Source organism: Scyliorhinus torazame, chromosome 16 (assembly GCF_047496885.1).
Source record: "Scyliorhinus torazame isolate Kashiwa2021f chromosome 16, sScyTor2.1, whole genome shotgun sequence".
NCBI classification, from domain to species: Eukaryota; Metazoa; Chordata; class Chondrichthyes; order Carcharhiniformes; family Scyliorhinidae; genus Scyliorhinus; species Scyliorhinus torazame.
This window is the reverse complement of record NC_092722.1, coordinates 158,507,082-158,530,237: the sequence shown is the minus strand read 5'-3', so window position 1 is coordinate 158,530,237 and position 23,156 is coordinate 158,507,082. Positions and strand designations below refer to the sequence as shown.

At 52.8% G+C, this 23,156-nt stretch overlaps 1 protein-coding gene across 1 annotated transcript in view; it reads right to left on the bottom strand.

Moving 5' to 3' along the window:
• The window catches only part of LOC140392310 (scavenger receptor cysteine-rich domain-containing protein DMBT1-like), a 53,595-nt gene extending 31,414 nt beyond the window's left edge, over positions 1-22,181 (bottom strand). Inside the window, exons 1-2 of the mRNA XM_072477627.1 lie at positions 22,033-22,181; positions 12,975-13,183 (exon numbers count right to left, since the gene is read on the bottom strand). Of these exons, the coding sequence (XP_072333728.1) occupies positions 12,975-13,056 (82 nt within the window). The 5' untranslated portion in view covers positions 13,057-13,183; positions 22,033-22,181. The remainder of the gene's footprint in view (positions 1-12,974; positions 13,184-22,032) is intronic.
• Between the last annotated feature and the right edge of the window lie 975 nt (positions 22,182-23,156).

The following is a 23,156-nucleotide window of genomic DNA, read 5'->3' as shown; positions in this document are numbered from 1 at the left end:
GCTGGCGCGGAAATGCGGCACATGCGCGGGAGCGTCAGCGGCCGCTGTCAGTTTCCCAGCGCATGCGCGGGAGCGTCAGCGGCCGCTGTCAGTTTCCCGCGCATGCGCAGTGGGGAGAGTCTCTTCCGCCTCCGCCATGGTGGAGGCCGTAGCGGAGGCGGAAGGGAAAGAGTGCCCCCCCGTCACAGGCCCGCCCGCGGATCTGTGGGCCCCGATCGCGGGCCATGCCACCGTGGGGGCACCCCCCGGGGTCAGATCACCCCGCGCCCCCCCCCAGGACCCCGGAGCCCGCCCACGCCGCCTGGTCCCGCCGGTAAATACCAGGTTTGATTTACGTCGGCGGGACAGGCAATTCCTGGGCGGGACTTCGGCCCATCCGGGCCGGAGAATCCAGCGGGGGGTCCCGCCAACCGGCCCGGCCGGATTCCCGCCCCCGCCCAATCTCCGGGAGCAGAGACTTCGGCGGGGGCGGGATTCACGGCGGCCAACGGCCATTCTCCGACCCGGCGGGGGGTCGGAGAATGACACCCCTGATGTTTGCTGCCCAGTTATAGAGCATCAGGGTCAGTGGTGCCAACCCACACGATTGTCGCCCTCTCTGCAGGAAGGTTCTTCTAATCCCGGAAGTCTTACCGGCCTAAATAAAGTCGGAGATTAATTTATCAACCCGAGTGAAAAAAGATTTAGGGAGGAATATTGGAAGACACTGGAACACAAATAAAAATCTCAGCAGAACGTTAAATCTGACCGTATGCACTCTACCCGCCATGGAAAATGGGAGGGCATCCCACCTCTTCAAGTCCTCATTTACCTCCCCTTGAATGGACAAGTTTAATTTATGTAACAGAGCCCAGTCATGCGCCTCCTGAATCGTCGTGGCCAGTTTAAACAGCAACTTCCCCAGATCTGCCCTCCTCCCCAGATAATTCACCTGGAAGATTTCACTCCTGCTCATATTCAATCTGTACCCTGAGAAGGATCCAAACTTTTTCAACAATTCCATAATTTCTCCTGCACCTGTGAAAGGATCAGAGACGTACAACAAATTGTTCATGTAAAAGAACACCCTATGCTCTTCATAATAATAATAATATTTTTTAATAATGTCACAAGTAGGCTTACATTAACACTGCAATGAAGCTACTGTGAAAATCCCCCAGTCGCCACACTCCGGTGCCTGTTCGGGTTGTGGAACTGAAAAAAGGCTGAGAAGATACACAGGGGCCAGGAACAAAAACTGCCTCATGAAACCCTGGCTGGAATCGATACTGGCTGCAAAAGCACTCAAGTCAAAGCATAAACGTGTTATTGATTACCCACTCCAAGTCTATGAATATGTAACAGGCACAGGTGATCAACTTTGCAGCAGCACGAAGAACAGACTCCTTGATATGCCATCAATGAACACACGACGAGTGGTGAACATAACTGAGGGTTTAATAAACTAAACAAAAAGCCTCCTGGCCTCGGATCCCGAACTGAGGCAGCGGCGGAGACTAGCCACCTTTATACCGAGCCTGAGGGGAGGCGGAGCCAGCAGGCAGTGGTTTACCACATTACATATAATAGTGGCAGTTTACCACAATACACATATTATATACTACAGTGGTTCGGAGCCAGCAGGGACAAGCCCAGGCATGTAACAATACAGCAGGACAATACAATACAGTGGTTTACCACATTCAGCCCCTGTTAAAAAAAGAGTCCTGCAGGGGTGAAGTGGACTTAAAGATCAAGTCTGTCGGGGGCCTTGACCTTCCGCCGTGATCACCTCAGTCCCAGCTGTGGTGTGGGCACCGGTGTCGAGACCTGCGCGTCTGGGAGCGTGTCGTCCTCTTCTTCACCCAGTAGTTGAGTCAGTGGAGGGGGGGGGGGGCGTTGTGTGGGCAGGGGTGGTGGTGATGGCCGCCGGTGGGCCTGCGGGTGCCAGACCTTGAAATAGCTGGGTAGTGGTGGAGGAAGACGGTGTAGGATAGGGGGTGGTGGTGATGGTCGCTGGGGAACCTGCAGGTGCCAAATCCCGGAGGGAAACTGTGTCCTGTCGCCCGTCGTGATGTGCCACGTAGGCATATTGTGGATTGGCATGGAGGAGCATGACCTTCTCAACGAGGGGATCTGATTTATGGCTCCTCGCATGCTTCCAGAGGAGTACGGGCCCTGGGACTGTCAGCCAGGACAGGAGAGAGACCCCGGAGGTGGACATCCTGGGGAAGGCAAATATACGTTCGTGAGGGTTCTCGTTGGTGGCAGTGCACAGGAGCGACCAGATGGAGTGGAGCGCATCGGAGAGGACCTCCTGCCAGTGGGAGACTTCTAGACTGTAGGGCCAGGAGAACGGCCTTCCAACCGTCGCGTTCTCCCTCTCCACCTGTCCGTTGCCCCAGGGGGTTGTAGCTGGTCGTCCTGCTGGAGGCGATGCCCTTGGTAAGCAGGAACTGACGCAACTCGTTGCTCATGAAGGAGGAACTCCGATCGCTATGGATGTAGGTGGGGGTCCCGAACCCGAACAAGGTGAAAAGACTGTGATGGCGGCAGAGGTCATGTCAGGGCATGGGATGGCAAAGGGAAATCTTGAGTATTCATCAACAATGTTGAGGAAGTACACGTTACGGTCAGTGGAGGGGAGGGGCCCTTTGAAATCGATGCTGAGGTGCTCAAAGGGGCGAGAGGCCTTTACCAGGTGCGCTCTGTCTGGCCGATAGAAGTGCGGTTTGCACTCCGCGCAGATCTGGCAGTCCCTGGTCACGGTCCTGACCTCCTTGATGGAGTAAGGCAGGTTGCGAACCTTGATAAAGTGAAAAAAACGGGTGACCCCCCGGGTGACAGAGGTCGTTGTGGAGGGCCCGGAGTCGGTCTACTTGTGCGCTGGCACATGTACCGCGGGATAGAGCTTTTGGGGGTTCATTGAGCTTTCCCGGTCGGTACAAGATCTCGTAGTTGTAGGTGGAGAGCTTGATCCTCCACCTCAGAATCTTGTCGTTCTTGATATTGCCCCGCTGTGTATTGTTAAACATGAAGGCAACTGACCGTTGGTCAGTGAGGAGAGTGAATCGCCTCCGGCCAGGTAATGCCTCCAATGTCGCACAGCTTCTACAATGGCTTGGGCTTCCTTTCTGACGGAGGAGTGTCGAATTTCAGAGGCATGGAGGGTACAGGAGAAGAAGGCCACGGGCCTGCATGCTGGTTGAGGGTAGCGGCCAGATCAAAGTCCGACGCATCACTTTCCACCAGGAACGGAATGGACTCGTCCACCGCGTGTATCGTGATTTTGCCAATATCTGCCTTGGTGCGGTTGAAGGCCAGGCGGGCCTCAGCCGTCAGGGGAAAAATGGTGGATTTAATAAGCGGACGGACCTTGTCCGCATTATTAGGGACCCACTGGGCATAGTAAGAGAAGAACCCCAGGCATCTCTTCAGGGCCTTTGGGCAGTGGGGGAGGGGGAGTTCCATGAGGGGGCGCATAGGGTTGCGGTCGGGCCCTAGGACTCCGTTTTCCACAACATAGCCGAGGATGGCTAGGTGGGTTGTGCGTAAAACGCATTTTTCCTTCTTGTTGGTGAGGTTCAAGAGTTTAGTGGTGTGGGGGAAGTATCGGAGGTTTTCGTCATGGTCCTGCTGGTCATGGCCGCAGATGGTGACATTATCTAAGCACGGGAATGTGGCCCGCAGCCCGTACTGGTCAACCATTCGGTCCATTTCTCGTTGGAAGACCGAGACCACTAGCACAGGGCTAAATCACTGGCTTTGAAAGCAGACCAAGGCAGGCCAGCAGCACGGTTCAATTCCCGTAACAGTCTCCCCGAACAGGCGCCGGAATGTGGCGACTAGGGGCTTTTCACAGTAACTTCATTGAAGCCTACTTGTGACAATAAGGAATTTTCATTTTCATTTTCATTGGTGACGCCAAAGGGAACCCTGAGGAAGTGGTAGCGGTGGCCATCTGCCTCGAAGGCAGTGTATTGGCGGTCCTCCGGGCGGATAGGGAGCTGGTGGTACGTGGGTTTCAAGTCAACTGTGCAGAAGGCTCGATACTGCGCAATCTGGTTGACCGTGTCAGATATGCGGGGCAGGAGTACGCATCGAGCTGCGTGTACCGGTTGATGGTCTGACTGTAGTTGATGACTATCCGGTGCTTCTCCCCAGTTTTGACGACCACCACTTGGGCTCTCCAGGGGCTGGTACTGGCCTCAATGATCCCCTCTCGTAGAAGTTGCTGGACCTCTGAGTTGATAAAGGCCCTGACCCGGGCACTGTATCATCTGCTCCTAGTGGCGACTGGTTTACAGTCCGGGGTGAAGTTAGCGAAGAGCGAGGGTGGAGCGACCTTAAGTGTCGCGAGGCTACAGAGGGTGTGGGTGGGGGCAGGGGTACACCGAACTTTAAAGTAAGGCTTTGGGGGTGGCACTGGAAGTCGAGTCCCAGTAATAGGGCAGCGCAGAGATGGGGAAAGACGTAGAGCTTACAATTAGTGTACTCTACGCCTTGAACAGTAAGGGTCGCGACACAGTACCCCCGGATTTCTACTGAATGTGATCCAGAAGCCAGGGAGATTTTCTGGGTCACAGGTAAAATTGGGAGGGGGCAGCGCCTTACCGTATCTGGGTGTATGAAGCTATCTGTGCTCCCGAAGTCGAAAAGGCTGGCCGTCTCATGCCCGTTGATCCAGACGGTCATCATAGATTTTGTAAGGTGATGAGGCCGGGACTAGTCGAGCGTGATGGAGGCGAGCTTCGCAAGGTGATGGGTAGGCCGGTCGGAGGTGGCGGCGGCCAGCGTACGACCGGGTGAGCAGGGCTCCCAGGAAGCTGCGGAGTGGTCCCAAGATGGCGGTCCCCATGGGTCGAGCGTGGCGGGTGACATCGGAGATGGCTTCAAAGATGGCGGTCCCCATGGGTCGCGGGTGGAGTACAAGATGGCATTAAAGATAGCGGCCCACATGGGTTGCACGTGGCGGGCGAGATCGAAGATGGCGGCAAAGATGGCAGTGCCCATGGGTCGCACATGGTGGGTGGCGCGGCAGCTGGGGCGGCCCCGACAGGAAGCAGGCAGCGCTGCTGGGCCTAGAAGTTTTAGGGCGAGATCGGGCCTGGCAGGACACCAACACGTGTTGGGTGTTCCGCTATACAAACGAACCAACACGGTTGTAGATGGTACAACTCTGTTTTATTATTCTTGATAACATCTACTGTATACTTCTGGCTGTGGTTCGTACTTTACCAGCAAACCTGTGGACCCAGCCATTGCACAATCTTAGAGAGGCACTCAGCACATGGTGTATGTCTGAGCTTGTATGTATGTATGTGCAATACTCACGCTGTGAGCTCTGTGCTCTGAGCTATCTCCTGCTGAGCGGGAACTGTGGTGTTCCCTGTTTTATAGTGCGTGTGCTCTCACTGGTGATTGGCTGTGATGTTGCGTGTGTGTTGATTGGTCCGTTGATCTGTCCAACAGTGTGTGTGTGTGTTTGCACCATGATATGTTTATATGAATATCATGACAGCAGGCTCTCGCAAAGTGGCCCTTCCTCCCACACCCGTTGCAAGTCGCGTTCCGTGCAGGGCAGCGTTGTCTGGGTTGATTTCCCCTCGCCGCAAAAGTAGCACTTCAGGCTTCTGGTGTTGGCACAGCTGCGTGGCACAGGTTTACGCCGCACTCGGGCTGAATGATGGCACCCACGAGCCATCCACGAGGGTGCCGCGCGGTAGGACGTGTAGGCATCAATGTTCTGGAAGGCCACCTCCAGCAGGTTTGAGAGCTGCACTGTCTCTAGGAGGCCAAGTGTACCCCCTTCTAGCAATCGCTGGCGGATGTAGCTCGATTCCATGCCCGCGACATAAGCGTCCCTGATCAACAGCTCCGCGTGTTGGGTAGCCGATACCGCCTGGCAATCACAGTTCCGTCTGAGTACCCGCAAGGCATGCAGGAATTCTGCTAGTGATTCCCCAGGGCGTTGTCGTCTCGTGGCAAGAAGGTGCCTAGCATACACCTTGTTTCCGGACTTCACATATTGTCCCTTCAGCAGCATTATCGCCTCCATATACGAGGGGGCGTCTCTGATGAGAAGAAAGACTTACGGGCTCACCCGTGCGTTGAGGATCTGCTTCTTTTGGAGGTTGGTGAAGTCTTCGGTGGAGGATCCGAGGTACGCCTTGAAGCAGCTTAGCCAGTGCTCGAATGTTGCAGTGGTGTCAGCTGCCTGTGGGTCCAGCTCCAGGCGATCAAGCTTGAATGATGAATTCATCTTAGTTGTTTAGTTTATTAAATTGATGTGCCATCAATGAACACATGACGAGTGGTGAACGTAACTGAGGCTTTACTAAACTAAACAGAAAGCCTCCTGGCCTCGGATCCCGAGCTGAGGCAGCGGCGGAGACCAGCTACCTTTATACCGAGCCCGAGGGGTGGCGGAGCCAGCAGGCAGTGGTTTACCACATTACATATAATACAGTGGCAGTTTACCACAATACACCTATTATATACTACAGTGGTTCGGAGCCAGCAGGGACAAGCCCAGGCATGTAACAATACAGCAGGACAATACAATACAGTGGTTTACCACACTCCTGAATGAGCTGATGGCTGGTCAGACAAAGGGAGTTTCAGAGGACAATGGATCTTGATTGAACCCCCATGGATAAACAGGAGTATCCTGTATTTCCCATTAACCAGTGGGGTCTGGCTAGGACAATGGCCGGTGGTGGGTGTATACATATGACTCAATCCAAGCTTCCCAGTATAAGAAAGCAACATCGAACAGATTCAGAGAGAGCAGCTGAGGCTTGCCCAGGCACAACCATTGCAAGAAGAAAGGACCCTGGATTTCAAACCCAGAGAAGACATCAACATCGAGTGATCGAAGCCTGCCAGCCTCCTTTACTGTGGGTAAAACCCAAAGCTCAGCTGTGAGTCTGAGTCATATTTTCTTGAGTACTGGAATTGTGAATAAAATTGAGTTAAACGGTGAACCTGTTTTGCTCTTTGTTCATCTCATAAATAAAGACACCTGAGTAAAACTTTGAGTAAGTAAACTGGTTGAACATATCAGAGGTTTTAAAGATACACTAAGGGAGACTTCAAAATGTCCAATTCACCTAAAAAGCACGTCTTTCGGGACTTGTGAGGGGAAATCAGAGGGCCCGCAGGAAACCCACGCAGGCACGGGGAAAACGTGCAGACTTCGCACAGACAGTAATCCAAGCCGGGAATCGAACCCGGGTCCCTGTGAAGCAACAGTGCTAACCACTGTGCTACCATGATACCCATCACCCCCCTCTCAATACCTCTCCACTCTCCTGACGATCTAAGGATGATTGCCAGCAGCTCAATCGCTAATGTGAACAATACTAGGGTTAGTGGGCATCCCTGCTTTGTTCCGCTGTATAATCAGAAATATCCAGATCTTACCATATTGGTCTGAACACCAGCCATGGGGGTGCTGTACAGCAGTCGCACCCAGGAGGTAAATGTTGGACCAAATCAAAATCGTCCCAAGACCTCGAAAAGGTATCTCCACTCCACCTGATGCAAAGCCTTCTCCGCATCCATGAAGATGATTACCTCCGACACCTGCTCCATAGAGGTCGACATGGCCACATTCAGAAGCCTCCTGACATTGGAGGACAACTGTCAGCCCTTGACGCACCCTGGGCTGGATTCTCCGCAGCCCTGCGCCAAAATCGCGTTCGGTGCGGGGACCTGGGGGGGTCATATGGGCAGCCGGGACAGCGATCGGGCCGGTCTGTTGCAGAGGCACGCGGCCGATCGGGGAGGCGTACATTGTCCGTGTTGGTCCACAGTCCGAGCCGGCCATGGCGCTCGGCGCGGCCGCTGGAGGCCGTCGCCGTGCGCATGCGCGGACTCGGAATCGGAAGTGCGGGGACCCGTATCCACAGTCAAAGCTGCGTGAAGCTCCCTGGGTCCATGCTAGCCACCTGCAGGTAAGTGAATCACTTTTGCAGGAAACTGGCGAGTCAAACACCAGCATTTTTACTGGGATATAGCCCTATGTTTGGAGAATCCAGCACCCTGTCTGGCCCACAGAGATCACCTCTGTTAAGCACCTGTTCAGACAGTTTGCCAGAACCACAGCTAGTATTTTTGCACCAGTATTTAACAGTGAAATAGACCTGCAAGACCCACACTCCAGGTCATCTTTGTCTTTTTTCAGGATCAGAGAGGTCGATGCCTGAACCAATGTGGCTGATCGTACCCCCTTTGCAGAGTCATTGAATATACCGCAGTAAATGCAGCACCAACAAGGTCGCAAACTGTTGTAAAACTCCCCCGGAATGCCATCCAGGGGATGGTTTTGGTTACTATGTATATGTTTGGAATAAAATAAATTTTAAAACAAAGAATATTTCACACCCAGTCTTGTCCTGCATTGAACAAAGTCCATTGTAATCAACATTATATTTCCACATGTCAATGTGCACATCAAACTCACTCATCTTAATTACCACACTCTGTGAATTCACAGACATGAAAATACTAATTTTTGATTAATTCCTCTCAAATCCATCACCTCACATTCTCCAGACTGACCTCCTTTTGCTAGTTTTCAGCGCACCCGACAAATCTGTTGATACCTTTTCCCACACTAGCAACTGCATGACCAATTTCTGTATCCTCTGCAAACTTCTCAATCATGTCAACTACACTTAAGCCTAAATCATTGCCATACCTAGAGAAACAAAGAAGCCAACACTAAGCCCTTAAGACCCCAAAGGAAAGAGCACAGCACTTACAAAAAAACACCACCTACCTTGGCCCTCTGCTTCCAGCCACTAAGCCAATTTTGGATCCAAGCTCCATGGATCAGTTACATAGAACATAGAAAATACAGCACAGAACAGGCCCTTCGGCCCACGATGTTGTGCCGAACCTTTGTCCTAGATTAAACATAGATTATCATTGAATTTACAGTGCAGAAGGAGGCCATTCGGCCCTTTGAGTCTGCACCGGCTCTTGGAAAGAGCACCCTACCCAAACTCAACACCTCCACCCAACACCAAGGGCAACTTTGGACACTAAGGGCAATTTATCATGGCCAATCCACCTAACCTGCACATCTTTGGACTGTGGGAGGAAACCGGAGCACCCGGAGGAAACCCACGCACACACGGGGAGGATGTGCAGACTCCGCACAGACAGTGACCCAAGCCGGAATCGAACCTGGGACCCTGGAGCTGTGAAGCAATTGTGCTATCCACAATGCTACCGTGCTGCCCTTTCGAACAAATAAATCTACACTCTATCATTTTACCGTAAAAGTTACAGTCAAGGACTGTTACAGTCCTGACCAGTCTGCCATGTGGGGCCTTGTCAAAAGCCTTGTCAAAATCCATGTAAACAATATGAAACGTGATTCACTCATTTCTTTGTCACCTACTCAAAAATGTTAAACTTTAGTTGGAAACAACATTAAAACTGAGAATTCTGTAAATATTCACCAAGCCCAGTGGTAACTGTGGAGAAAGAAAAACAGTGAAAGTGCTTCAGATTGTGACCTTTCATCAGAATTGTCCACTGCCCCACTGCCCGAAGGCCCTCAAACGATGCCTGGGGTTATCTTCGTATTACTGTGGTAAACCACTGTGTTCTTATATTAAGGGTTGTACGGTAGAACCTGCACGACAGGTTCACCTGGGCCCCTGCATGCTAGCTCCGCCCAGGAGCCGGGTTATAAATATGCGTGGCCTTCAGCTCGCAGCCATTTCGTCAGCTGCTGTAGGAGGCCACACATCAGATACTAATAAAGCTTCAGTTTGAATTCAACTTCGTCTCTGATTATTAGTATCTGATTCAGAAGATGGACCTCCGGATTAATCCAGATCGACTGCAGCTAGATCCACAAGCAAGCGACGCCAGAAAGGACTTTCAGCACTGGCTAGCTTGTTTTGAAGCGTATATCAACGCGGTGCCGACACCTGTTCCAGAGGCTCAGAAGATTCAAATCTTGTACTCCAGACTCAGCTCTAAAATCTTCCCGCTGATCCAGGATGCGCCCAATTACGCTGATGCTATGACTCGACTCAAAGAAAATTATGAGCAGAAGACGAACACGCTCTTCGCCAGACACGCGCTCGCAACGCGTACTCAATTACCTGGTGAGTCAATCGAGGACTTCTGGAGGGCCCTGATCCCACTAGTTCTGGACTGTGACTGCCAGGACGTTACAGCTAAGGAGCACTCAGATCTCCTTATGAGGGACGCTTTTGTAACTGGGATTGGGTCCGATGTTATCCTAGAAGGGGCCACGCGCGACCTCGCAGAGACTAAAACACTAGCGCTTTCCATGACGGTTGCCCTGCGCAATGTACAGTCCTACGCCCCCACCTGCGCGGCCCACTCCTCCTATGCTTCATGGGCCCCACAGGCAGCCGCCACAGCGGGGGCACTACCCACCCAATACGCCTGCGCTACGCGCCAGCCAGTGATCTCCGGGGGGGCCCCGATGATATTTTTGCGGCCAACAAAGACACCCCCGCCAACGCTGCCTGGCCCGCGCTGCCCATTTGTAAGGCCTGCGGGAAGAAGGGCCACTACGCAGCGCTGTGCCAGGCTCGCTCAGCGGCAGCGGTCGCCCCCCCCCCCTCCCGGTCACGGACAATGGGCGCCGCTATCCTCCCCTCCTCCCCAGGTCATGTGCGAGCAATGGGCGCCGCCATCTTCTCCCCCGCATAACACGTGCATTTCATGGGCGCCACCATCTTGCTCCACCCCCGCAACGTGCGTTCCATGGGCGCCGCCATTTTGTGACCCCCAGGACCTCTGGGCGCCGCCATCTTGTCCACCCCGCAGCACATGGAGACCAACGGCATTTCAGGACCCCGACTCAGCGGCCGCCTCACTACCCGACGATCAAGCACGACTCGCATCCATGGCAATCGACCAGTCCCGACCACACACTCTGACCAACGCATCCACCAGCGTGAAAGTCAACGGCCACGTGACCTCCTGCCTACTGGACTCCGGGAGCACCGAGAGCTTTGTACATCCAAATACGGTAAGGCGCTGCTCCCTTACAGTACACCCTACCAGTCAAAGTATCTCCCTGGCCTCAGGATCCCATCGTGTAGCGATCCAGGGGTACTGCACAATCACGCTCACAGTCCAAGGCGTCGAGTTCCACGGTTTTCGCCTCTACGTCCTCCCTAACCTCTGCGCTGCACTTATCCTTGGCCTGGATTTTCAGTGCAACCTCCAGAGCCTGACCCTTAAATTCGGCGGACCCTTACCACCCCGCACTGTGTGCGGCCTTGCGACCCTAAAGGTCGATCCTCCTTCCCTCTTTGCCAATCTAACTCTAGATTTCAAACCCTTCGCCACCAGGGGCAGAGGGTACAGCACCCAGGATAAGGCCTTCATCAGGTCCGAGGTCCAGCGGTTGCTTCGGGAGGGAGTCATCGAGGCCAGCAACAGCCCCTGGAGAGCTCAAGTGGTAGTGGTTAAGTCTGGGGAGAAAAACCGAATCGTCGTGGACTACAGCCAGACTATCAACAGGTACACGCAGCTCGACGCGCACCCCTTCCCACGCATATCTGACATGGTTAGCCAGATTGCACAGTATCGGGTCTTGTCAAAGGTGGATCTGAAATCCGCTTACCGCCAGCTCCCCATCCGTAAATCGGACCGGCCATTAGGGTCCTTAGGGTCCCCTTCGGCGTCACCAATGGGGTTTCGGTCTTCCAAAGGGAGATGGACTGAATGGTCGACCGGTACGGCTTGCGGGCCACGTTTCCGTACCTAGACAATGTGACCATCTGCGGCCATGATCAGCAGGACCACGACGCCAACCGTGCTAAATTTCTCCGCACCGCCACTCTCCTCAACCTCGCATATAACAAGGAGAAGTGTGTGTTCCGTACAAACCGCTTAGCCATCCTCAGCTACGTGGTCCAGAACGGAGTTCTGGGGCCCGATCCTGACCGTATGCGCCCCCTCATGGAGCTTCCCCTCCCCCACTGCCCCAAGGCCCTCAAACGCTGCCTGGGGTTCTTCTCGTATTACGCTCAGTGGGTCCCAAACTATGTGGACAAGGCCCGCCTACTCATACAGTCCACTCATTTCCCCCTGACGGCCAAGGCCCAACAGGCATTCGCCCGGATCAGAGCTGATATTGCCAAAGCTGGAATGCACGCTGTAGACAAAACACTTCCTTTCCAAGTAGAAAGCGACGCATCGGACGTCGCGCTTGCCGCCACCCTCAACCAGGCAGGCAGGCCCGTGGCATTCTTTTCCCGCACCCTCCATGCCTCCGAAATTCAGCACTCATCCGTCGGAAAGGAGGCCCAGACAAAGAAATGAGTGAATCACGTTTCATATTGTATTTCCTCAGTGTGATCGATGAATACTCCCGTTTTCCCTTCGCCATCCCATGCCCCGACATGACGTCTGCCACCGTCATTAAAGCCCTTAATTATATCTTCACTCTGTTCAGCTTCCCCGCCTACATCCACAGTGACAGGGGATAATCATTCATGAGTGGTGAGTTACGTCAGTTCCTGCTCGGCAGGGGTATCGCCTCCAGCAGAACGACGAGCTACAACTCCCGGGGAAATGGACAGGTAGAAAGGGAGAATGGGATGGTATGGAGGGCCGTCCAGCTGGTCCTATGGTCCAGAAATCTCCCGGCCTCCCGCTGGCAAGAGGCACTCCCTGATGCACTACATTCCATTCGCTCATTACTTTGCACTGCTACTAACAGTACACCGCATGAACGTCTTTTTGCCTTCCCCAGGAAGTCCACATCTGGAGTATCACTCCCAACTTGGCTCACAGCTCCGGGAACCGTGCTTCTCCGTAAACATGTGCGGCTCCGCAAGGCGGGTCCGTTGGTGGAATTTGATTTAATTAAGGTGAAATACAATTGATCTATGCCTTAGTTGATGCCCAGTGGCTCCTTGAAACTAACAACACATTTACACTAATTTAAACTATATTGAACAAGACAGGAAATTTTACACACTTACATTGGAACGACGGCTGAGAGTAGTAATATGCAGTAAAGCCTGCACTCGTTTTAAGGTGATCAGATTTAAAACAAATGGTCATAGTGTTGGACGATGATGTAAATGTGTGGTTTGATCCAGTACATATTGTTGTAATCAGAGGAGAATTTGTTGAAGCTCCATCATATATTGCAACATAATCGTTTGTGCACTGCAATGATACTTCCAGCCTGGGGAGAGAATGATAGTAAATTGAAAATGTATTTGTCGTAATCACCTATTACAATTAACAATTTACTTCATAAACTGGGCAACATATGCACACACACATCTACAAATAACATTAAAAGAGTGGGATATGTATTGAAAATATAACGAAGCATGAAACATGGAACAGCCATTCAGTCAATCAATCTTCCCACAAACTAAATACAATTTTCCTTAACAATGATATCATTTGTTATATTTAATCTCCTGACTGACTATCGCTGTGATATTTCTCCCTGCTATTTATTTTAATTGAGAATGATGGCAAAATATGAATTTCCATTTCTCAACCCAGCTGCTTTCGGAGCATTGGAACTGAGGAATAGGTATCGGACATTTGACCCAGTGAGCCTGTTTCATTATTTACTGGTTGATCTTTGTCCTAACTCCAAAGACCTGCCTTTTCCCCACATCGCTTCATACCAATGGCTAACAAGATTTTATCAATCTGAGTATAAAATTAAGATTGATCGAACCCGATTATGAGTTCCAAACTAATAAAATCATAAAATAGTCGTGGGACTTCCGGTGACGACGATGTGCTGAGCAGTCGCACGTCAGGTGGCTCTCCTTCCCTGGATCCGAAAAATAGCTACTTTTGAATGATAATTCGCCAGGAAACTCAGCAATTCATTCCCAAACTTTAGTAAGATGGAGAAGGAAGAAAGAGCGGAAAAAATGTCTGGAAAAAGTCAGGCTAGGGGCCGAACAGAGACAGGAGTGGAAGGGGCTAGGAACGGAAAGAATCGGATGAGCCGACCAGCGAATGTTTCGCCGGAGCGGGATGGGCAGAGCAACCACAAGCAAACCCCTCACCCCTCCTACAGGGGGGGGGGGGGGGGCTGGAAGGTGTCCTTGTCGGAGGCACTGAGGGAGCACCAACTGGAGATAAAAGCGGACATTCAGGCCACAGTGAAGGACGCGGTGGCCGAATCTCTGGCACAATTACAGCTTGTCCTGAGCAGAGTGGAAAAAGAGTTTGGAAGTCCAAGAAGCAACACCCGATAGGGGGAACAGCACCAGGCAGGGGGGAAGGGGGGGGGCGGAACAATCAGCAGGGACGGCGGAGCAAAGGGGACTTGGAGAAAGCCGCAACCGACCAGAGTGATCAGACCGTGGCACTGGAGAAATAGGTGGCGAGGTAGTCACAACACAGGGCAGCTTGAGGGGTAAAGTCGAGGACCAGGAGAACTGCTCAAGGAGGCAAAACCTGTGGATTGTGGGCCTACCAGAGGGAATCGAAGGCAGGGACCCACAAACTATGTGGCCCAGATGCTGGGCAGCCTGATGGGGAGGGAGACTTTCCCCAACTCACCAGATATAGAGAGGACACACCGGTTGCTGTTGCTGCATCTAAAACCTAGAGCTCGGGAACAACCGAGGGCAGCAATACCCAAACTGCACCAGTACCAGGACCGAGAAAGAATCCTGCGCTGGGCCAGGCAGTCCAAGAACTGCAGCTGGGAAGGACACAAAATAACAATATACCAGGACATTGGGGCTGACCTGGACAAGCGCTGGGCGGAATTTAACAGGGCGAAGGCAGCATTGTACAAGAAAAGCATACGCTTTGGTATGCTGTACCCAGCAAAGCTCTGGGTCACATAGCAAGGCAAGGAACATTTTTTCACAGCCCCTGCTGAGGCAGACAAGTTCATCTTGAAGTGCGGATTGGAGCAGCGACAGCAGGGGAAGCGAGAAAGAGCCTGTGGTAGCCTGTGTTAGGAGGTTTACGGTACCTAGTAATGCCAGAATACCATTGGTGGAAAATGTACTTGTTCCATTGGATAAGCTTGCATGTTAGCTCCGCCTTGCAAGGCGGGTATAAGAGCCTGTGCTGCCCCAGCAGCTTCCTCCTGTACCTGCGCTGCTGGGGGAAACATCTAGCTTATTAAAGCCTTCAATTGTCTCCAATCTCGTTTCTGAGGTTATTGATTGTGCATCAATTTAATACGCTAGATTTAAAAGAATGGAGCTCCGAATCAAGCCGGAGTGTCTGCAACTCAGCCCCCATGCGGCAAACTCAGCGGCAACCTTCAAGCACTGGCTGGCGTGTTTTAACGGATACCTCGGAACGGCCGAAAACACACCCACGGGAGAATAGGAACTGCAAGTCATGCATTCGAGGGTGAGCCCAGAAATTAACACCCTCATCGAGGACGCGGACGACTTCGATGCAGCAATGGAGCTGCTGAAAGGACATTATATTCACCAGGTAAACCAGGTCTACGCTCGATATCTGCTAGCGACGAGGCGACAAATCCCTGGGGAATCGCTGGAAGAATTCTACCGTGCGCTCCTGGTGTTGGGGAGAAACTGTAGTTGCCCGCGAGTTTCGGCGAGCGACCACACAGAACATTTGATCCGGGACGCTTTTGTTGCAGTTATGCTGTCCTCCCAAATCCACCAGCGATTGCTGGAGAAAGACACCCTAGGCCTCAAGGAGGCACGGGCCCTTGCCGGCTCCCTGGATGTGGCCTCCCTAAACGCCCGCGCTTACATCCCCGACCGCGTGGCAGCCTCCTTGGCACCGTGGAACCCCCCCCGCGGCCGACCCCAAGACATCTCCCATCCCCCCACAAGCTTGTGCTGCAAGACAGCCTGCCAACCCCGGGGGGGCCCTGCTGCTATTTTTGTGGGCAGGCCAAGCACCCCCGACAGCGCTGTCCAGCCCGCGCATCCACCTGCAAGGGATGGGTAAAAAGGGCCACTTTGTGGCGGTCTGCCAGGCCCGGGTGGTCGCTGCGGTCTCCGATGGCGAATGCGGACCACCACCACAACCCTCCCCACGGTCCCCGTGCGGCCTCCGGGCGCCGCCATCTTGTCCCGCGGACGCCACCTGCGATGGATGGGCGCCGCCATTTTGTGCACCCCTGGCCATGTGCGACCAATGGGGGCCGCCATCTTGGATGGGCCCCCAGGACCACAGCTCGGCTGACCACACACCGCCTGAAGAGAATATTCAACTGCTGCCACGGGTAGCCTCGGTGACCCTGGACCAGTCTCGGCCCCGAACACTATCGACTACTACGACGACGGTGCTAATCAACGGATATGAAATGTCCTGCCTAATCGACTCTGGGAGCACAGAGATCTTCATACACCCCGACATGGTAAGACGCTGTTCTCTCCCCGTCCACCCCGTTAATCGAAAAATCTACCTGGCCTCCGGATCTCACTCAGTAGAGGTCAAGGGGTTTTGTATAGCTAACCTCACAGTCCAAGGAAGGGAGTTCAAAAACTACCGACTCTAAGTCCTTCCCCCCCTCTGCGCGGCCACACTCCTAGGATTGGATTTTCAGTGTAACCTCCAAAGTCTAACTTTCAAATTCGGCGGCCCTATAACCCCCCTCACTGTCTGCAGCCTCGTGACCCTCAAGGTCAATCCGCCGTCCCTGTTTGCGAACCTCACCGCGGATTGCAAACCCGTTGCCACCAGGAGCAGACAGTATAGTGCCCAGGACCAGATTTCTATGAGGTCAGAGGTCCAACGGTTTCTGAAGGAAGGTGTCGTTGAGGCTAGCAACAGCCCCTGGAGAGCGCAAGTAGTGGTGGTAAAGACCGGGGAGAAGCATAGGATGGTCATTGACTACAGGCAGACCATCAACGGGTTTACGCAGCTCGACGCGTACCCTCTCCCCCGCATATCCGACCTGGTCAACAGGATCATGCATTGCAAGGTCTTCTCCATGGTGGATCTTAAGTCCGCCTCTACCAGCTCCCCATCCGCACTAGTGACCGCAAATACACTGCCTTCGAAGCAAGTGGGCGGCTCTACCACTTCTTAAGGGTTCCCTTCGGTGTCACTAATGCGGTCTCGGTCTTCCAGCGAGAGATGGACCGAATGGTTGACCGGTACGGTTTATGGGCCACATTCCCGTACCTCGATAATGTCACCATCTGCGGCCACGACCAGCAGGACCACAACACCAACCTCCGAAAATTCCTCCAAACTGCAAAAATCCTTAACCTAACGTATAACAGGGATAAATGCGTGTTTAGCATCCTCGGCTACGTAGTGTGTAATGGAGTGATAGGCCCCGACCCTGAATGCGTGCGCCCCCTTATGGAGTTCCCCCTCTCTCACTGCTCCAAGGCCCTGAAGCGCTGCCTCGGCTTTGTGCCCTGGGCTTTATGCCCAGTGAATCCCCAACTATGCGGACAAGGCCCGTCTACTGATCCAATCCACAGTTTTTCCCCTGTCGATAGAGGCCCGCCAGGCCTTCAGCCGCATCAAAGTAGACATTGCAAAGGCCACGATGCACGCCATCGACGAGTCCTTCCCTTTCCAGGTCGAGAGTGACGCGCCTGACGTAGCTCTGGCAGCCACCCTCAGCCAAGCGGGCAGACCGGTGGCCTTCTTCTTACGCACCTTCCATGTCTCTGAAATCCGCCATTCCTCAGTCGAAAAGGAGGCCCAGGCCATAGTAGAAGTTGTGCGACATTGGAGGCATTACCTGGCCGGCAGGAGATTCACTCTCCTCACTGACCAACGGTCGGTTGCTTTTATGTTCGATAATGCACAGCGGGGCAAGATAAAAAACGACAAGATCCTACGGTGGAGGATCAAACTCTCCACCTACAGCTATGAGATCTTGTATCGTCCTGGGAAGCTAAACAAGCCTCCTGATGCCCTATCCCGTGGCTCATGTGCCAACGCACAAGTGGACCGCCTCCGAGCCCTCCACGAGGACCTGTGCCACCCGGGGGCTCACTCGATATTTCCACTTCATCAAGACCCGCAACCTGCCCTACTCCATCGAGGAGGTCAGGACAGCCACCAGGAATTGCCAAATCTGCGTGGAGTACAAGCCGCACTTCTACAGGCCAGAGAAAGCGCACCCGATAAAGGCTTCCCATCCCTTTGAACGCTTCAGTATGGACTTCAAAGGCCCCCTCCCCTCCACTGACCGCAACACGTACTTCCTGAACGTGATTGACGAATACTCCCGGTTCCCTTTCGCCATCCCCTGCCCCGACATGACCGCAACCACCGTCATAAAAGCCCTCCATGGTATCTTTACGCTGTTCGGTTTCCCTGCCTACATACACAGTGATAGGGGGTCCTCCTTTATGAGCGACGAACTGTGCCAATTCCTGCTCAGAAAGGGCATTGCCTCGAGCAGGACGACCAGTTACAACCCCCGGGGAAACGGACAGGTAGACAGGGAGAAGGGAACGGTCTGGAAGACCGTCCTACTGGCCCTGCAGTCCAGGAATCTCCCAGTCTCCCACTGGCAGGAAGTCCTCCTGGATGCCCTCCACTCCATCCGGTCACTGCTGTGTACCACGACCAACCAAACACCTCACGAACATCTCCTTGTCTTCCCCAGGAAGTCCTCCTCTGGGACCTCGCTCCTGATCTGGCTGGCAGCTCCTGGACCCGTCCTGCTCCGAAAACATGTGCGGGCGCACAAATCGGTCCCATTGGTCGAGAGAGTCCATGTCCTGCACACTAACCCTCAGTATGCCTACGTGGCGTACCCCGATGGCCGACAGGATATGGTCTTCCTACGGGACCTGGCGTCCACTGGATCCCAACACACACCCCCGCCAGCAGCACCATCCTCCCTCCCACCGGTGCACCCCACAGCCGCCCCCTTCCCAGGTGGATTGGTTCTTCCACCGGTCCCGTCTAGGCCCTACCCACCGGCATACCCCACAGCTGCTCCCTTCCCAGGCCAGTCAGCCATTCCGCCAGCCACGTCTAGGAGTGATGAAGCCGCCGCAGAAGCTGAAACCACGCTCCCAGAGTCACAGACGCCTGAACCTCCACCGACATCACCACCAAAGCTACGATGATTGCAGAGGACGACCAGGGCCCCCGATCGACTAATTGCATCCTTTTGAAATGTACATTACTGTTGTAAATAGTTAAAAGTTGTAATGAGGCAAAACGCTGGACGGAGGCAATACAGTATCTTCATAACTATAACTTCTACCATTTCTACCACGTTGTAGTATGAAGCCACCACCCCCGCCGGACTCTTTTTTAACGGGGAGTGAATGTGGTAGTCTGTGTTAGGAGGATTACAGTACCTAGTAATGCCGGAATACCATTGGTGGAGAATGTACTTGTTCCATTGGACAAACTTGCATGTTAGCTCCGCCTTGCAAGGCAGGGTATAAGAGCCCGTGCTGCCCCAGCAGCTTCCTTCTGTACCTGCGCTGCTGGGGGAAACATCTAGCGTATTAAAGCCTTCAATTGTCTCCAATCTCGTTTCTGAGGTTATTGATTGTGCATCAGAGCCCATGGCAAGGAATGATAGCATGGCAATGAGCCGACAAAAGGTGGGGAAGCAGCACCTCTCCCCCACCCTAAACACAACCCTGAGCAGCAAGCAGCAAGCCATCACCTGAGAGACCGCTTAGCGCGTGAGAGCGAGAGCAACGGAAAAGGAATAGGGGAGTGGCAAGTCAGAGGAGTACAGTGTAAGAGGGGGAAAGAACGGTCAGGAATTACAGAGAGGGATAAACGAGACAGTAACTCCCAGAAGGGTGGGTCACCACACAAGCGGGAAAGCCAGCACCAGGAGCATGCAGCAGATAAAGGCTCACCCCCGATCGGGGGGACAGCACCAGGCGGCGGGGGGGCGGGGGGAAGGAACAATCAGCAGGGACGGCGGAGCAAAGGGGAAAAAGAGCTGGGGCAGGGAGACAGAGTGGGGGAAGCACTGGAAACGGGGGACTGTGGAGAGCGGGGGACATAGGGAGAGGAGAAATACAGGACCAGGGAGAATGCAGCAATCTAGCTACAAGGGGCTGCAACCAGGGGTCCGGGCAAGGAACCTCTGCAAGCAACCACCTAGTACGGTCTCTGACGAAGCGAGATCCTGTAGGACATGGCGGACATACTGTTGACAGCCATGTTGGGTGTCCCCTGGACTAAGGAAAACCCCAGAGTGTAGGGCCGTGCCCACCAGGTAAGCATGGTTAATCCCACAGGAACGAGGGGACAAAAAAAACCCACAAGGATAGTCACCTGGAATGTTAGGGGACTTAACGGCCCAGTGAAAAGATCCAGAGTCTTCACCCACCTAAGAAACATGAAAGCCGACACAGTCTTCCTCCAAGAGACACACCTGAGACAGAGGACCGACTGCGGGTAAGGAAGGGTAAGGAAGGGCTGGATGGGACAGACCTACCATTCCTGTTACGGGACGAGGGCCACAGGGGTGGCAATACTGATCAATAACAGGACGATGTTTAAGGCGACAAAGACGGTTACGAACCCACGAGGACGGTACGTCATGGTCATCTACGTCATGCCCCAGACGGGGCACCAGTAGTACTCGTTAACGTGTAGGATCCCAACTGGGCCGACACACATTTCATTAAAAAGACCATGGCGAAAATCCCCGACATAGCGACGCACTGACTGGGGGGCTTTTACTGTGTACAAGACCAAAGGACAGATGGGTCGAACCCCAAAACAGGGAAGACCTCGAACATGATGAAGGAATTCGGTCGCTTTATGAAGCTATGGGGGCCGTGGATCCATGGGAGGTTCACTTACCCAGGGTAGAAAGAGTCCTCCTTCTCCCCAGTGCACAACGTATACTTTAGGATCTACATTTGTGGTGGGAAATCAGTGCTTCCAGGGTTGGTCAAAGCGGAATACTCCGCAATCGTAATCTCTGACCACACTCCACATTACATGGATGTGATATTGGAGACGGGCAGGGCCCAACGCCCCAAATGGAAGTTGGACACAGCACTATTGGCCGGCAAGGTCTTCAGTGAGAGAGTATCACAGGCCACAGCTGAATATACAAAAAACAATCAAAACGGGGTGGTCTCACCCTCCATGTTCTGGGAGGCGCTAAAGTTCGTGGTTAGAAGGGAAATCACCAGGAAGGCCCCCGCAGCCTGATTGCCGAGGCCCCGCCAGGTGGAATCACATGTGAACCACGCCGGCGGGACTCGGCAGGCACTCGGCCCGTTGAGCGCGGAGAATTGCCGCGCGGGCCGCTTTCAACAGCCCCCCACCGACGCCGTGTCAATCACGCGCGCGCGACCGGAAAATCGCGTGCTGGCGAGGGAGCCTATTTTGAGTAATTCTCCGCCCCCGCGCCGAGCGCGATTTCGGCGCAGAGGGATGGAGAATCCCGTCCACTGTATTTTATTGGTTGACTGAACAGGATTGAATATTAGCGACTAACTTTTTAAAAAATTGGTACATAGGCTGTCGGCATCAGTCGCTGCCTAACTAACCATCTCCAGCTGGAAGACCGGTGGCGGGTCAGATATCAGCATCTTTCATTATCTGGATAACTCAAATCCTGATTAATTCTTCAATCTTTGAGCCAAATACTTCAGCAGGTTAACAGCTGTTTAGTTTCCAGCTGAAACATATGTCCCAATTTTTACTCTGTGCAAGTTGATGGTTTGCGATTGGGTTCATTTTATCCAATACTGGAAAAGCAGACATGGCCTTAGAGTGAAGAGAACATTTACAAAACTTTGTAAAGGAATATGTTACAGGAATGTGAGAAAAGAGAAAAGGAATGAGCCTAATTGGACAGCTCTGTCAAACTATAGTCACAATGGGGCTGAAAGGCTCCCTTATATGTTGTAATGTTCTCTGATTCTATCATATGGATGGACAGATGGTCTGATAACATCGCATGGGTTTCTTTCCATTCTGGAAACGTTACATTCTGGATCACTATGATGGTCCTTTCTCATTGACAAAACAATAACATTCACTGTGGGCCAGGTTGAATCTAAAGGTATTCAGACTGTTTAGTGTCTATTCAGCACGAGCTGTCTCTGACAGTTACAATGAGCAAGTGGAAACATTGTTACTTACTGAAAACCATCCAAATTCAAAGTTATTGTATGCCGTCTTTTCACCTGTATGTACCAAATGCATTCGGCATTATTTGGATAAGGTTCCGGATAATTGGGGCTGGTAAATGATCCGCTCTCAGTCTCAAGCCTCCCTCCACATGTTTTTCCATCTAGTTACAATGAGAAAATGGGAAGATTCAGCAGGAGAGTGTCATAATACACACCAGTATATCATGGTGCCGACACACACACTGATGGACACACAGCAAGACCAATTAATACACACAACACCGCAGCCAATCACCAGTTAGAGCACACTAACTATATAGAAGAGGGCATCAGAGTTCCCACTCATTCGGGATGCAGCCTCTCAGTAGGACAGAGCTTACAGCATACAGCACAGATCTTCACCATGTGCTGAGTGCATAGACTGGTTAGGACAGGCATAGGTCTTTAGTTTAATCTAACATCGTGTTAACCCACAGTGAAAGTATGCTCAACAGTTTCTAACTTAATAAAATAGTGTTGCACTATTTTAAGTGTTGGTGGCCTGTATGTGTTCCACGGATCCAGAACACCCAACACATCATGGTACCAGTAGTTGAGGGTTGTTAGAACTTCTTAGACCTACCTGCAAGTGATCTGCCTTCCACCAGCATACAGTCATCCTGCAAAATGGACAGCGTCCGCCCGCCGCCGCCACTCCGCATCACCGGTAACCTAGGGGCCAACTGGAAGATATTCAAACAACGCTTCCAGCTCTACCTTGAAGCCACAGACCGGGAAGCTGTCTCAGACACCAGGAAGATCGCTCTCTTCCTATCCACGGCCGGGGAACATGCCATCCACATTTTTTATTCTCTCACCTTTGCTGATGGTGAAGATAAAATTCAAGACGGTCCTTCTTACGTTTGACAGTCACTGCAACATCGAGGTGAATGAAAGTTTCGAGCGCTATGTATTCCAACAGCGTTTGCAGGGTAAAGATGAACCTTTCCAGTCCTTTCTCACCCACCTCCGCATCCTTGCGCAGTCCTGTAATTACGGGCCCACCTCCGACTCCATGATACGCGACCAAATCATTTTCGGTGTTCAGTCGGACCCCCTACGTCAGCAGCTCCTCAAGGTAAAGCAGCTCACTCT